This window comes from Dipodomys merriami, unplaced genomic scaffold (assembly GCF_024711535.1).
Source record: "Dipodomys merriami isolate MVZ:Mamm:240054 unplaced genomic scaffold, mDipMer1.0.p SCAF_12, whole genome shotgun sequence".
Classification (NCBI taxonomy): Eukaryota; Metazoa; Chordata; class Mammalia; order Rodentia; family Heteromyidae; genus Dipodomys; species Dipodomys merriami.
Genome location: NW_027202493.1, coordinates 32,462,455 through 32,480,126, shown reverse-complemented (window position 1 = coordinate 32,480,126; position 17,672 = coordinate 32,462,455). Strand labels below are relative to the sequence as shown.

At 33.7% G+C, this 17,672-nt stretch overlaps 1 protein-coding gene across 9 annotated transcripts in view; it reads right to left on the bottom strand.

The window, feature by feature from the left end:
- The window catches only part of Nek1 (NIMA related kinase 1), a 100,309-nt gene that overhangs the window by 43,892 nt on the left and 38,745 nt on the right, over positions 1-17,672 (bottom strand). For 4 of the 9 annotated variants that reach the window (XM_070016493.1, XM_070016494.1, XM_070016496.1 and 1 more), the window contains 7 exons: positions 15,909-16,072; positions 15,697-15,828; positions 9,511-9,613; positions 3,330-3,413; positions 2,815-2,898; positions 1,518-1,595; positions 273-368 (listed from right to left, as the gene is read on the bottom strand). In XM_070016493.1, the coding sequence (XP_069872594.1) occupies positions 273-368; positions 1,518-1,595; positions 2,815-2,898; positions 3,330-3,413; positions 9,511-9,613; positions 15,697-15,828; positions 15,909-16,072 (741 nt within the window). The remainder of the gene's footprint in view (positions 1-272; positions 369-1,517; positions 1,596-2,814; positions 2,899-3,329; positions 3,414-9,510; positions 9,614-15,696; positions 15,829-15,908; positions 16,073-17,672) is intronic. The other 5 variants (XM_070016498.1, XM_070016499.1, XM_070016501.1 and 2 more) reach the window with 3 other exon arrangements.

The following is a 17,672-nucleotide window of genomic DNA, read 5'->3' as shown; positions in this document are numbered from 1 at the left end:
AGTTCTTAAATCAAACCTCATATAACTTCCTACATATTATCACTCAATGCGAATGTGCAAACAAGTACACACAAAAAAGATGAGAAAAAATAGAAAAGAAAAACTATGCTTGGTTGTGGTGGTAAGGATGTAGAGTACATGCCTAGCAACAGTGAGGCCATGAGGCCCTGAGTTCAAATTCCTGGACCATCTATCTCTCTATATAAATGATGATTCCCTTAGTAAGAAATAGAATACCATTAACAGGATTAAGAATATGAGATGTATCTTACATGCTCTTCCCACATCTTCTTTTCTCTCTCATATGCTTCCTTTCTTTTACGTTCTAGCTGTTCTTTCAGTACAGCTGCTCGTGCATTTGTTTGGGCCTAAAAATAAAATCAGCCAATAATATCAGTTATCAGAGAGAGGCCATATGGTTTCTTTTCTCTATTAGGTCTCTAAAAGAACTGACTTTTTAGCCAATCAATAAGTATATATCTGGCCCAAAATAAAGTTGATGACTTTACTTTGTTGTTGTTGTTTTTGTTTTGTTTTGTTTTTTTGCCAGTCCTGGGGCCCTAACTCTGGGCCTGGGCACTGTCCCTCAGCTTTTCAGCACTAGGTTAGAGCTCTACCAGTTGAACGACAGCACCACTTCGGCTTTTTCTGCTTATGTGGTGCTGAGGAATTGAACCCAGGGCCTCATGCATGTAAGGCAAGAACTCTACCACTGAGCCACCTTCCCAGCCCTGTTTTTGTTTTTTGTCTTTTTTTCACCCCTATACTGATGTGTGAATTCAGGGCTTCACGTTTTCTAGGCAAGTGTTTTACCACTTTAACCATATCCCAGCACAGAATAAAAATTAAGCTTGCTCTAAAGCCCTCCTACCTTCAGTCAGGTTTTCCAAATGAAGATAAATGTAGACACATTATACTGGAAAGTAAAATGGCCAGTAACATTCATTTTAAATGTTACTCATTTGTTTTGTAAGATTAAATATATTATGTATTTGTAGACACATTATACTGGAAAGTAAAATGGCCAGTAACATTCATTTTAAATGTTACTCATTTGTTTTGTAGGATTAAATATATTATGTATTCAGGTCTTGATTTCACCTAATTGTTCTTAATAAGTATGGCATAAAGAGAGAAAACTTTTTCAGGAATCAAAAAGTGAAAGGGAAAAAAATTTAAAGAAGTGAATAGGCCAGGTGCTGGTGGCTCATGCCTGTAATCCTAGCTACTCAGAAGGCTGAGATCATGAGGATCATGGTTCCAAGCCAGCCTGGGCAATAAACTCCAAAAAACTACTTAGAAAAAAGTCAGAAGTGGTGCTGTGGCACAAGTGGTAGAGCCATAGCCTCAAGCACAAAGAGGGTCAGGGACAGTGCACAGGCCCTGAATTCAAGCCCCAGGACTGGCCAAAAAAAAAAAAAAAAGGACAAGAAGAGAACTATCCAATTACACAAAACTTCAAACACAATTTCAGCTTTCAATTTCCTTGAAGAAACTCTAGTATTTTTAGCCCATACCTTAAATGATTCCATCTTTTTGTGTCTCCAGTCAGCCTCATTACTTCCTTCTTGTCCTTTGATACTATCAGATTCTTTCTATGAAATAAGTACATAAACATACAAATTCAGGGGGGAAAAAGTGTTACATTTTAAGTGCAGTGTTCTGTAAAAGATAATTTGAATAAACTAGTATCTAAAAACATGAAATAGAATATTGTGTAATACACAGGAGGCTGAGATCTGAAGATCACAGATCAAAGCCAGCCTGGGCAGGAAAGTCCATGAGACTCTTATCTCCAGTTAACCACCAGAAAACCAGAAGTGGCACTGTGGCTCAAGTGGTAGAGTGCTCGCCTTGAGTTGAAGAGCTCAGGGACAGCACCCAGGCCCAGAGTTCAAGCACCACTATCGACAAAAAAAAAAAGAATATCACTCACTCAATACTATTAGTACCTCCCAAAGCTATAACTAAACTCTCAACAACCATCCACTCTGCGGACAATGGATTGAAACTATACAGAGATATAAAACACAGTTTAATCCTTTCATAGCCATTAGTTATATTTTCTTAGTTCCTCTGTAACAATGATCTTATCAAATTTCAATAATGTAAGTTAGATTTATTTTATCTCATGTAGTTTATTGGTCTTGACTTTCACTATTTTAACAGTTTTTACTATTTTGTTATTGATATAATAGTTTTAATGTTTATTATATCAGTCAATTACTTTGTAAACAATTGCTTTTTAAATAATTTTTAATTGAGACTAAGTGATTATATAACTTTCACAAATTTCACAGTATTGTGGGATAGTGATACTTAAAGTCACAAACACATTTTAACCTTCACAAGGCAAATTGTCATTATCATGGTCTATAAAGTTTGTGAATTCTATGAGCTTTGACAATACAACTATTTCTTCCAAATTGGGTGATATGTACATTCTTTTCTTTTGCTTATTGTAAGCTGTTCCCTCTTTCCCTCTTGTTCCCTCCCTCCCATTGCTGCTTTTGAGTTGCTTAGTTCATTTTCATCAATGTCCAGTGCAGCTGATGGGACCCTCTGTTGTATTTTTTTACCCTGTTTGCCTCTGATTCTGTGCCCTCCTCCTAGCTTCCCTCAGATGTGCATACATACATACATATATATATATATATATATATATAGTATATATACTATATACTATATATATATATATATGTTTACCAGGACTCAAGAAAAAAGGACCTCTGCTTATTTTGTCATATCATTTCTCGATCACTCCATGTTTTTGATTTCATATGAGTCCTGGTAAACAATTGTTTTTCAACCCACCTTTTCCCCACGAAGTTTGGCTTTAATCTGAAGGCGCTCATTGAAATTCTGCAGTCGTATTTGCCTCAGCCTTGCCAGATAAATCTGCAAAGAGAAAAAAAGACCTAACATTCATATAAAAACAAAAACAAAAACCCTACAAACAGTTTTACTGCAAAAAAAAAAACTTTTAAGGAAAAGTTAATCTGAATGAGAAATAAAAAAAATTTAAATTGGTTAATGGAAATGGGATATTAGCTTTCAAGTGTTTAAAGCAACTTATTTCTGAAAAGAAAATAGTATGTTATAATTATAAATTTTTAATTTTATCAAAAGAAAAGAAATTGGAGCTTAGAAGACTTGAGGAACAGTTATGGGGCAAAATTATGACACATGTCAGTCACTATATTTAACAGGTCCCTGTAGACCCACAAAATATTCAAATAATTGTTAAGCATATAAACCATGCAAGAAAAGAAGGCAATAAACTCAAAAATGGCAGCACGGTGGAGGTATGGAGCATGCGGGAAGCATACCTCTTCCTCTTTGTTTCTTGGCTTCCCTCCTCTTGAAGAGCTGGACCTGCCTCCATACATAGCTGCCAGGTTTTGCAGGATTCCCTGTTTATCATTTAATGTACTAAGTTTAAAGAATGACGAAGGCTACCATGTCATCTTCCCCAGCGGTATCTGTGTGCCATTTTATTTCTTTTGGCAAATTCTGATGATTTCTAGTTGATAAACTATGATGATAAACCCCAGAATTTGCTACTTTAGCTGTATGTCTATTTGTGTATGTGGTGCTGGGGAACTGAACCCAGTGTCTCACATAAGCTAGGCAAGTACTCTATCACTGAGTTACTTCCATAGCTTCTTCCTGTATTAATTTAGCAAATGTATTCAGTGAGAACAGAAGAAGAAATTATTCAGAAAAAGAGAGCAGTTTTGTTTTTACTAGTCATTATGGAAAGAGGATTTAACAACTGCTTTAGAGGTGAAACTACAATTCAATTCGTTTGTCCCTATAAAAGGGCCAATCCATTTCTATACATGCCTATTTACATATACACAAATACCTGAGTTCACTGCTTCTGAATCCAGCAAATTATTTAATTATAAGCTCTAAATCAAGCTATACCCTAAAGAATGTCCTGGTGCAAATGATCATCTAATACAGAAACAAATTCACTTTTGAATGTAATTTATCACTAATACAAATTGCCAAATTAGAAATAATAAACTTTAATAAAACTATGGTTGTCAAAACTATCTCTTCCTATATAAGCATGTTTCCAATTCCTCTCAACTTAGAAAAAAAATTCTATTTTATTAATATCTCTTACCAGCTTGTTGAAGGTTACATTTTACACTCATCATCGCCATTTTCCTGATTGCCATTAATTTTTAACATCTTATGATTTAGTTTCTTTTTTTCTTTTTTCTTTTTTTTTGGGGGGAGGGTCTGGTCGTGGGGCCTGAACTCTGGGCCTGGTCCCTGTCCCTCAGCTCTTCAGCTCAAGGCTAGCGCTCTACCACTTGAGCCACAGCGCCTCTTTCGGCTTTTTTCTTTTTTGCTTATGTGGTGCTGAGGAATCAAACCAAGGGCCTCAGGCATGCAAGGCAAGCGCTCTACCACTGAGCCATCTTCTCAGCCCTTATGGTTTAGTTTCTGATTCATTATACTTCTGAAGATTTTCTGAGGTAACCCACAGCCTCAAAAATGATTCAAATGCAGGTCTGTGGGTCATGGATGAAGTGGTAGAGCATTTTAGCAGAAAGTGCAAGCCTCTGAGCTCAATTGGAGCCTTTTGTACCTCTTTCCACTTTTACTTTTTGTACCTAACATTAATAAAGAAAATTAGTTCTGGCTGAATTTGCTCTCTCTCTATGTATACACACACACACACATACACATAGATATGTGTTAATATACTATTTATAAATCTATATTCACTGTATAAAATCTAAGAAACAAAACAGCAATCATTTATAATCTTAACATTTGAAAAAGTTAAAACTTAAGCATGTCAATTTCCAAATTTCCTTCTATTTTTATATATGGATACATACATGCTTATTTTTACTGAAAGTGAAAGTTTACAATTATCTTGCTTTTTTTCAATTGATATCCTGAGTCTCTTCTCATATTCATTAATATAGTTTAAGATAGAATAGGAGGAAGTGAGAAGATGTACCTCTTAGATAGAGTACTGCCTAAAATAAACAAGACTCTGAATCTGATTCCCAGCCCAGGATGAATGGATATATGTGGAAGAATGTAAAACTAGAAGTAATACATGTTAGGAAACTCTTGCAAATCCAGAAGTTAAAAAAAAAAAAAGCCCAAGATACAGTAGAAATTTAAAGGGATAAAGCATCAATCAGAGTTATTAGGAGATGGAACTGGTAAGTTGGTAGTCACTTGTAGAAGGTAGGTAAGAGACAGGCAAAGATAACTCCCAACTTGATGACTTAGGTGGCCGATTATGATACGATTAATTCCTGAGCTAGGAATACAATTTAGAAACTGCTTGAGGTAGCTTTGGTGCTTAAAAGTAGAGTTATTATATATATAAGTACAAAGTCTCAGTAAAAGATAAAAGAACTCTTAAGGCTGGGGTTTGGGGTTGTAGTTCCTTCTGCCTCAGCCTCTGGAGCAGCTAAGTATGAGGTTGGCTTCACCTCTGCCCCATCATAAAATTGTCTGAGACTTTAAAGAGATATATATATATATATATATATATATATATATATATATATATATATATATATATATATATATGTTGTCTGCAGAGTTATAGCAACATGGATAGTAGTGAACTAAGTATTGTTATAGACTACTAGTCTTCCTTTCATTGTATGTGAAAAACACAAGAATTGGAGTTATTCTGAAGTTTAAAACAACTTTTCAGTTTAAAATATTCTGTATTCACAGAAAGGCAAAAAGACATGTACAGGTAGTTTCCATGCACCCTTCACCCAGCCTTTTTCCGTTTTTATCATTTTTGTCTAACTATAGTACACTGTCAAAACCTGGAAACGGACATTGGAACACGGAGGTTTCACTAGCTATACATGCACACATTTGTGTCTGAGTACGCTTATCCCATTCAAACATATATCTCCGTATTCCATGGACCATATATATGTATACATATACAGCAGAGCCAGCATCCCTGGCTCTCCAGCTCCCACATGGGAACTTTTCAGCTGCTGTGACTTTGGCAGTCAATCTAATAAATTTTCTCTTATAAAAATACGTATTCTATTGGTATTGTTTCTCTGGAGAACTCTAATATACCAGTGTGCATATTCCTGTCCAACATTAAATGATAAATTACTCTCTATAAACTACTTGATTAAGCTTTAAATCTCAAAATGCTTAAAATTTGCCTTGTTAAATTAGTGAATCAGCAAAACAATCTCTGATGCACACATCTAAATATATTGAAAAACGCATAGTCAATTTAAGGAAAGGTTTTATGTATACTTTTAGTCAACAAGGGAATAAAGAAATTCAATATAGTTTTGCAGAATTAATCTTGGAAAACTCAAAGGCATTGTTGAAATGAAAACACAATAGTGAAACAGAATACATCCATTTCTGTAGCATCTGGAGGAGTGTGTGAGCACAGTTCATTTTCAGAGAGACAGAGAAGACTGCAATTACTTGTCAGTCAGGAAAACACATGGGTGCCCTCCATTTTGTACTCAGCATCTAGCCCAAGGCACTGTGTGTGCTGCTGGTGATCAAACCAAAGATCTTATACATGTGAGGAAAACATTCTACCATGAAGTAACATTCCAGCCTGAAACATCAATTTCTGAGAGCAAGATAATAGAGTAAATGGTACAACACCTTTCTTCAAGTCTTAGAATAAAAAGGTTGTTCTTTTTTTGTTGTTGTTCAGTACTGGAGATCAAAAAAAGTTGCTCTTTTAAATGGATACATATTACCACTCAAAGGCAAGAAAAACTCCTTGTAGTCCTAGAACTAAAAGGAATTCAGGGACAAGGAAAGTGCACAGCATCAGTTTAAAATGTTTAAAACATCACAAGGAAAAGCATGTCAGAGACATTACCAGCATAAGATATCTGAGTGACATGAAGCACGTGGAAGAAGCCAAGACCATGAGGTCAAATGCAGACAATACTGGCTATGGTAAAGGGTTGCTTCCAGGACAGTATCCATCTCCACAAGCCAGGATGAAGCATCAGTTAGCGTGAGATAGGTGTTGTGAGAGAGATTAGAGTACTCTAATGCTCTAGATGCTCAGTAAAGTGTAGGATAAATTAGTCTTTTGAGCCCAGAAAACCAGCTGTTGAGGTATTCCTACTGGTAAAATTTTCTACTCTTATTGAAAACTAGGCAAAAGACAGGTTACAGCCGAAATACATGTCCATGTTCCCAGGAGGCCAAAGACAATGAACTATAAAACCAACAAACCAAACATGAAGAACATACTATGAAGCCCAAGGAACACCTGCAATCACTGAAAACTGAGGAAACACAGACAACAGTACACCAAGAATGAGACTGTAACTATAATACCAGGGGATCTGAAAACACAGAACGAAGTTTTTTGGTGAAAATAAATTTTGGAATTCACAAATGTAAAATATAACTTTTTGAAACAAAAAGAAATTTTCAGATAGACTGTATAGTTAAATAAACCAAAGGGGGGAAAATCTAATAGTGCTCTGGAATATCAAGTCTTTTGAAACAGAGTAAGAGGAAAGAAAAGGGTAAAAGAATACCAGGAAGTGGAAAATGTTTGTTCAGGGCAAATGAATGGAGGTAGGAAGGGTGAGCAATGTACCTTATGTAAAAATTGAACTACACACTTGAGAGTAGGGATGGGCTGACTTATGGAATTGTAACCTCTTTGTACAACAACTTAATAGTAAAAATTTTAAATGCTGATCAAGTTCAACAACAGACCACCACTACAAATTATCATTCAAGTGTGAGGACAAACTGAAGGTATATTCTACAAATCTTAGAAAGTGTCTTTTCGAAAGAATTACTAGAACAAATGCAGTCACTATATTCAATGTACATTATGTAAAAATTGAACTACATACCTTGAGGGTAGGGAGAGGAGGGGGAAAATGAAGGAGAATGATGGAAGACATTAGTCATGAAGCACTATACACATAACCTGACTTACACAACTGTAACCTCTTTGTACAACTACATAATAATACAACAAAAAAAAAAACAATTATGAGAGGGTATTCTCTGCCATGAAACAAGATTAATAGAGATAGAATAGTAGGATTTATAAGGAACTATGTTGATTAAGAAATGATTAAATCTTGATAGGTCTAATAATTACTTTAACATAGTTAAAATAAAATCTGTTAACAAGAGCCCAGCATGGTGATTCACACCTGTAATCTTAGCATTTAGGATGATGAGGTCAGACAGGATCCTGAGATCAAGGCCAGTCTGAACTACATAGTAAATTCAAGACTAACTTTGAGGTACCCATCAAGAATCTGTATAAAAAATTCTGTAGTAAAAATTTTAGATGCTATTACTAGGAAGACATGAAAAAAGAAAAGACGAGAGTCTCTTCTGCTATTTAGAAGGACATACAGAAATTCCAGATATTAGGAAAACAATTGAAGTTTATGTTAAAAATTTAAAGGTCAACCATTAAATATCTATGACATAATTAAAAAAAAATCTTATAGCCAGGTGCTAGTGGCTCATGCCTGTAATACTAGCTACTCAGGAGGCTGAGGATTGCAGATTGAAGCCAGCCTGGCCAGGAAAGTTCATGAGACTCTTATTCCAATTAACCACCTGAAAACCAGAAGTAAAGCTATGGCTCAAAGTAGTAGAGTACCAGCCTTGAGCAAAAAAGCTCAGGGACAGTACCCAGGCCCTGTGTTCAAGCCTCATGACCAAGAAAAAAACATCTTATATACTGAACAACTATATTAATAAACTCACAAAGTTACAACTTGTGAAATTACATATAAATAACTAATAATGTCTAGTAAATATATATTTCCTCTAATTGACAAATATCTGATATAAGCAGGATGTGGTGCTAAGCTGACAAAAATAATCTTCAGTTGTTTTGTGAACAAAAAAATCTAAAGACATTTGGGTATTTCTACTAGTAAAAAAAATAGTAAGTTTTAACTATTGAAATTATTACCTAAAAACTTATTTTTTTGATATATGACTTAATTTTGGTAACTGGAATAACTGGAGCACTTAAAATAATTTTTCTGTTAGCATGCTTTTGAGCAAATATAGAATTACCCATTTCTACCCTGGTATTTTCCATTTTTCTTCTTATTTTTGCTCCTTGTAAATATTAGACACCATGGAGGAGAACAATGGAAGGAGTGGCACTGATCAAGATGTATTGTACTCATAAACTCATTTAGTGAGTTGACACTTCGTACAACTACCTAATGATAATCATTTAAAAAATATTAAAAACCAAAGTTTAGCAGTTTTAGAACTTGTTTTTCTAATTATTAATAAGTGGATTGCCATACCTATTTCACTGTTCACCTTTGGTATAAAAGATAAAGACAACTTAGTAAGATATATCAGAACTATGTATTTTGAAAAGTACTTTTAATTATCTTTATTACACATAAATTGCTAGATTATAATTTTATATATACTTACATTACTGTAGTCATTTGAATATTAATATGTTCAAAATATTTTTTTAAAAAACAGTCATACCATATGGCCTTCAGCTCGTGCTTTATTCTGCATAGCTTCTCGTTTTCGCTGTAAGAACTCTTCCACTTGTTTAGCTCTTTCTGCATCAAGGTGCCCCCTTTGCCTATTTTGGATAAATCACAAAGTCAGCAACTTTGAGTTTTAAATATTTCCTATGGTTTAAGATTAAAGTTTAAACACATTTTTCCCCATTGCAGAACATGAAGGAAGGCAATATAAAATAAAATCTTTCGTGTCCATATGTATTGGTATTTATTACCTCAGCCCATTCCTTGCTATCTTAAGAAGTCTATAATATTCCTCCAAATCTTTTTTTTTTTTTTTTTTTTTTGGGTCCGGTTGTGGGGCCTGAACTTTGGGCCTGGGCGCTGTCCCTCAGCTCTTCAGCTCAAGGCTAGCGCTCTACCACTTGAGCCACAGCGCCACTTTCAGTTTTGTTTTTTTTTTTCTGCCTATGTGGTGCTGAGGAATCGAACCCAGGGCCTCATGCATGCAAGGCAAGTGCTCTACCACTGAGCCACCTTCCCAGCCCCTTACTCCAAATCTTGACAAGGTTTCTTTTGTATTCATTTGATCTGATCTACCTATAAGGATAAATTATTATTTTAGACTATACTTATAGAAGAATTTTAATAGTTTCTAGGTCTACTTCAGAATTCTATTACATATAATAAGAATTTTCTTTAATCATTTTAAAGTCAAATGAAAACATTAGAGAAAAAACTTTAAAAAAATGACAAGTATACTTAATCATGAGTTTTCAAAACTATAGCTAAAAGCTATATCTGAGATTCTCTAAATATCACAAGTATTAAAAAGTAAAATTGAAAACTGGGAAGGGAGGACATTGTCCAAAAAGATATTTACTCATTAACCTGACTTATGTAACTGTAACTCCATTGTATATAGCCTTTAAAATAACAATATACAAAAGTAAAATTGATTTAATCTTCTCTAACTTTTCTGTCTCTGATGATTTTTTTTTTTTTTGAAGTACTGGAGTATGCACCTGGAGCGTTACTTGTTAGGGAGGTGCTCTATAACTAAGCCATACCTCCAACACTCTCTGACAATTATGAAAGAACATAAACATACTGAGTTTAAACTATAAATAAATAGTATCAATGACAATATTTACTGATCGTCTACAATATGTTGTGTCAGTTACCACAGTTACCATGCTCTACATATGAAAGATCAAAATAAGCTCAGCAACAGTAATTAAAGAATTCCTAGTACAACATCAACTGTGCTAATTTTGGAAGTGTGGAAAGATAAGCAAGTTATTGGCTGTGCTTTATATAAACTATTTAGGATCACAGCTAAGTTATTTTCTAAAAAATATCCCATATAATGCTGCTTTTATCTAAGTAATAATATTTTTACACTTTTAGCAACAGCTACTAACACATAAAAGTATTTTAAAGTTGAAGCTGAGCTGCAGAAACTTAAAACCTACCAGATCATATACCTACTGTCTAGGATTCATTTACTATGTGATATTTAAAAGTGATTCTTGTGAATCTGAATCATAGGAATGTTCTCTTTCTTTTTTCTTTTTGTCCAAGCCCAGGTCTCAAACTTGGTATCTGACTCTTTCATTTGTTGGCTGGCACTCTACTACTTGGGCCACACCTCCAAGCCCAATCACAGGAATTTTCTATAATTAGATAATAACTATTACTATAACTCTCAAATAAATCTGGTTAATATCAATTCAGTTCCATATCATGTTTCTAAAATTCAGAAATGCACATTTTCAAAGTCTTTTAGCTTTAGGTTGATAATAATGAGAAATTTATTCATGTCCCATGAAATGCTCTAGATTCGTATTATGTACTGTACAACTCTTGAGGTTAATAAGCCATACCTGGTCTGAATGCAACATATCTATGGTTATATCCAGGTAAGGCTGTATCCTGTTCTTCTACAGCCCAATTTACTGTATATAAACCTGGGCCTGAAGCAAGCAGATAAACTACCAAGTGTCAACTGAAACTGTTATGAGTACTGATTATGTTTTTATGGTGGTCCTATTGGTATTATGTACCAAGCAGATAAAACAGCTAGGTATTCTATATATACTGAGTTCCTTCTTTAACAATTATATAAGTAAAATATGTTAATTTCCCATCTGAAGCCATTGTTTGAATTCAGCATTTATCAGCCTGAATCACAACCTGGCATGTGTTAATAAAGCAACTGTACAAAATTATTTTACTAAGAATCTGGTCATATGTATAATGGCGCTGATTTCCAGATTTCCAGAACACTTATATAGAATGATGCTACCTGCTTCATGTATTTGAATGATTTACAAATGTTGTGTAATTAAACGATCATTTTCTAAACTAGTTTAAGTAAGTAGGTTTCCATTACTGGTTACTTTCAAACACAACCTAAAATGTGTGATGATACTTTTAACTCTTATTTTTTTCTTCTCATTTATTGTCAATTATTTGCCCCATTATACTAGTCTATGAACATATAAAGATGAATAAAACTAAGTTCTACAAAGGAAATTTGTTTCAACATCTGAAAAATCAAGTTTAACTGATTCTGTGATACTAAACTATAAACTTTGCACTTTACTGTTTACTTCATATACACTAAAACTTCATAGCTCATTGCTTTTGCATTATAATTCACATTTCTTTTTACTTTTATTTTGTACAATGTCACCACTTTTCTTGCTTATAGGTCATTATTCTCATCTTTTGAAGTAGTAAGACTATTACTTGTACATACAAAGTACATATTTAAGCTAGTCTCATGAAATGAAAAGGAAATAGTTTATTTCTTACTAGTTATTCTATTCAATACTATTAAGAATTCATATGCAATTTGAATTTTCTAAAAATTAGAGGATGTCATCTCAATTCCCAAGCTATTTAACTACTATAACACTTAACTATTATTACCATTCAATATCATCAAAATATTCCTTTGGATTACTAAGAACAACAATATAAGCATTATATAAAACACACACATGTAATAAGACAGTAATTTGGATAGTAAAATAGAAAGACATTAAAATGCATTAAAGGTGTTATATGACAGGAAAAGGTTATCAAACAATGATACCAACAGAACTACAGTGTTCTTTTGAAGCATGAAGAAGTGGCAAGAATAGGGTGGGAAATCATACCTTAAATTCATGGTTCAAATTTTTTTTTCCAAATTTTTTATTGTGATTAAGTGGTTATATAATTTCCCAAATTTCACAGTATTGTGGGATAGTGATGCTTAGTTAAAGTCACAAACACATTCTCTTTCCTGGAGCAGACTGTCTATCATGGTCTATAACATTTATGAGTTCTATGAGCTTTGCAATACAGTTATTTCTTCCACATTGGGTGATGTGTACATTTCTTTTGTTTTGCATAGCATCAGCTGTTCCCTCGTTCCCACTTGTTTCCTCCCTCCCATCGCTGCCATTGAGTTTCTTAGTTCATTTTGGCCAATGTCCAGTGCAGCTGATGGGTCCTACTGTTGTATGTTTTTCCCTGATTCCCTCTAGTTCTGTGTCGATATACCATACATGTGATCAGTAGCATGGGGTTATTTAGTAGTGATTTGACCAGATGAGTGGAAGTCCTTTGTTTCTTAAGTCCTGTTAATTTTGTCGTATCACCTAACATTTTGGATTTATCATCCACATATCAGGGAGACCATGTGCCTTTTGTCTCTTTGCACTTGGCTTATCTCGCTCAACAGGATTTCTTCTAGTTCCTCCATTTCCCTGCAAATGCCATTATTTTGTCTTTTCTAATAGCTGCATAATATTCCATTTACACTGTGATTCTTAAGAAGGCTGAGAATTGGGCGGTTGAAAAACAAAAGTAAATGTCTGAAAGTGTCAGCTGACCTAAGCTAACAGATATAAGAGGTAACAGGAGAGACTAAAGCCAGAAATAAGGAAAAAATGTATCTCAGAAATGTAAAAGGAAAAAATTTATCTACTGATATGCCAGAGGCAGAGTGATTGGCAAATTGTTTTACTATTTATGAAATTAAACAAGGCTATGCAATGGACAGGGGTATGGTAATGGAATATTACATTAAAAATCTGATATATTGTGCTGAGGTGTGGCCCCGTGGTGGAGCACAGGGCCCTGGGTTCTGTACTCAGGCACACATACACATATTTCTATTTAATAATGGACACCATACCCAAGTCTCATAATGAAATCTGTTTATTGGAAACAAAATTTCATGCTAACCAAAATATTGGCATTTCCTAGAGTATGTAAGGTTTACTTAAATTATTTCAGACTGGGCAGGGAGGGAAAGGAGGAGTAACAGGTATAAAGTGGTGATGAATGGTTCAAATTTTTAACTGATAGGGAATAGCTGAAAATTTTGAAGAATGATTATTAACAGAATATTTTAGGAAATATAAAACATCATAAAAATAGACATTAGTCTGAGTAACAAAGAATATTTGAGAAATAAAAACGAATCAGTATGGTTTAAGGTATAAGAATTGGGTGGCAGGATGAAAAGGGATAATAGGAAAATGATTACAGAGTTTGTTCCTTAAGATGCTTCTTCCGTTTAAAGGACATAATATCTATCTGATGAAATGGGCAGTTGGCTTTATCCAAGTTAAATAAACAATACAGAAAGGAAGACTTGGAAAAGTAAGAGTATTATAAAACTCAAATAATTTATCTCAATTCATTATTTAGTAGGTTTACATGGCTTTAAGGTCTCATGTTAAGAAGGTAGTAGAGAAGATGGAATTAAGACATAGCAAAGTTATGTTAGCCAGAGTTACTGGTAAGAAAGGAAACGGAAATAATAAATAATACCCGAAGCAAACAGAGATGATCCAAAAGATAAGGAAGGGTGTTTGAAATTTGTTTCAGTTGGCTGAAATTTGAGTTCAGGAAAAACAGGTAGAGAAGAGGACAATTAAAACAAAGATGCTATTTGCTATCATATACATTTGTCAACACTAATAGAACATCTCCTCTTGTCAAGAGGGACCCTAAGGTAAACTGTGGGGTTTAGGTGTTAACAGATCAATGCAAGTTTAACAATTGTAACAAATGATATAACTATAGTGAGGATGTTGATAGGAGTGTTGCCAATGTGTAGAGATGAGATATAAGGAAACTATTTTCCACCTAATTTTGCTACCAATTTAAACTTGTTCTAAAATAAATTCATCAATTGAAACTAGGAAGATCAATACAAGATACAACATGGATGAGGTACTGGATTTAATCCCTAATAGCACAAAGCTGCAGGCTCACAAGAGACATACATCTGCTTCACCATTCACCAAAAATGTGCATGTATGTGAGCCCACAGCTTTCCTTTCTCAAAAACAGGAATAATCTATAATTAGCTTCATATTTCAGGCTTCTGTATATAATTTATGATGTATTTATTCATAAGGTACTCATAACATTTTTATATACTTACCTCAATAATTATACTGAGGTATACTGATTTTTTTAAAATGTACTCAAGAACTCAAGTACATTTTAGTCATCTTTTATAATGGGGAAAGAAATCATAAAGAACTTTCTAACACTCTGAAATAGCAACTAAAGAAAGATAACAACTAAATTTCATAAAACATGATCTGCTTTTTCATGATTCACCAGAATATATTACAGAAGAAATGAGAAGAAAACATGCATACTTAAGAAAAAAACTATGCAAATCACAGCTATTGTCAATTATCACTATTAAATTAATTCAATGGAAAAATAAATGAAAAGAATCACAAAGAAGGATAGAGGTGAAAGTGAATATGAGAGAGACGAAGAGAAAGTGAGCTTCTCAGAGATGAGGAGAGACAAAAAATATTCCTTAGAGTTTTGTGAAAAGTTGGATTTCATTTAAATTTATGTTCTGATTTATTTAAAACAAGTGGATGAAATTCTTACCACCATATGTTAGCTGAAAGTTACCATAGGTTCCTTCATATAGTATATACAGTCTAAATATATAAATAAGCATAAAATGCCAGACTGAACTGAAGATCTACACATTTGTCATGACGTAACCAAAGGCCAAGTTTGCACCTAAGAAAATTACTGCATCTATAAAGCAAACATTTTCTATGTAAACAATGGAGAAAACAGCCACAGGTGTAAGCACTAAGCTATATGTGACAAAAGACACCACTACACACAAGGATGAATTCATGGATTGTCACAGTCCAACCTGTTTGTACTGGCTTGTTTAGACACGGCCTTCAATCTTTTCAAAGTTTTTCTAATATCATCAGCATCAGGGAAATGGTGATGACCTGCAGCCCCATTAGGAAATCCTGGACGAACCCCAGGTGGAATTACTCTGTAGATAAATATGTACAGTGACTTTCATTACTTTCTCTGAAGCAAAGCATAATCAACTTCTGCAGAACATAGTCATACCTTTCTGGAAGTCCTTGACCACGCATTTCTCCTTTCCATTTTGCTTCATTATCTCCTGCTCTTTGTTGTTGCATTTGATCAAAAATGGCATGGTAATGTTCATATTGTCCTCGAGAAGAACAAGCTGATGGAGTTACAGCTGCTCCACTGACAAAAAAGGGAGCCTAGTGATTAAAGCATTTGTTTTCCTTTATTAACAATAAAAATTCGTATCCTTACTACTAACAATAAAGCATAATTTAACGTGACAAATAGAAAACATTAAAATGTCACTACATTCATGTAAATATGTAAAGTCTGTTCTTAATAAATTTTGAAGCAAAATTATAATATACATTTCGTGAAATTCTGTCCTATGAAGCTTGAATATGTATGATTTAGAAGTAAAGCAGAGCCTGCTTACATAAAATTTATATTTAACAAAGACATTTTCACATAACTCTAAAATATTCTCAATCTGTTCACAAAGTAGGTATGAAGGTCAAACATTACTGAAATATATTTCATGTATAGATAAAAGAGATCAAGCATCATATCTGTCCTCAGGTTTTAAATAAGTAGGTAAAGAAAACATAAAAATCAAAAAGCATTTCAACGCTGTAGTCCAAAGAGTTATAGGAACTATACCAAGATAGTATGGACTAAGCATAGTCACAACATTGGGGGAAAAAGGTTAGTATTATGTAGAAGTAGAAATAACAGAGAACACAGCAGAAAAACTGCTAAATGGATTTGTAGGTTCTCCAAGAGAATGATAAAGGTAAAAACATACAAACTCAATCACAGAAAAGAGATGTTAGAAAAAAAGAGCTAAAAAAGTAAATAAAAATATTCATCTATAAAAGTTATGATGAAAGAATTTCACTGAGTAAAAGACATCAACAATCTCAAGTGCATAAGTCAACAGCCCTGAAAAAAACAAATACGATTAAAGTTGAGTGGTAAGCCTGTATAAAAACCTTATTAGAATCAAAGAAAAGAAACTTCAGTGTAATACAACAAAAGATTTGTTGTAACATCTTGGCACAGTAAGTTGGAAATCACTGAGTGAGAAAGCATCTTTTTAAAACATCAGTTCAACATCAATATAATTAGGGTATTTAAATAACAAAAAATTTCTAGAGAAAGACAAGATAAATAAGCGGGAAACTCTGCCAAGTAGGTCTTCCAACACATCTTCAAAATGTACATTTTTATGTCAAGAATCAGAAGCAGAACTACATTAAAAAGTAGTCATAGCTCTATGAAGCCATCCACCCGAAGGTTAGCCTACTGGTACCGAGGCTTGAACTCAAGGTCGCCCACTCACATTAGATTTTTGCTCAAGGCTGGAACTCTACCACTTCAGCAACACCTTTACTTCTAGTGTTCTAAAGTTTTTATTAGGTGAAGTAGATAAAAATCTAGGCAATAACTGTACTCAAGAATTATCCTTATATACATTAAGGGCTGAATCTACCTTTTCTATAACTTCAGAGAAATGGACTCATACCTGTGTATAAACAGACTATTCATTTTTATTGATAAATAATTATTACAATATATTTTCAAACAATATACTTCCCATATATTATAACAGGTAGATGATCAAAACTACATTTGTGAAACCTAATTTTTCCAAAAGTTCATTCATAAGAGACATTTTCAAAAGACAAGCCAAAATGTCTTAAAATTTTCAAACACTAAACAATGCAATCAGATATTTATATTGTTAAAAAAAAACCCTGCCTTTTCAGAAATGTATTAATTCTGATATGTTTCCTT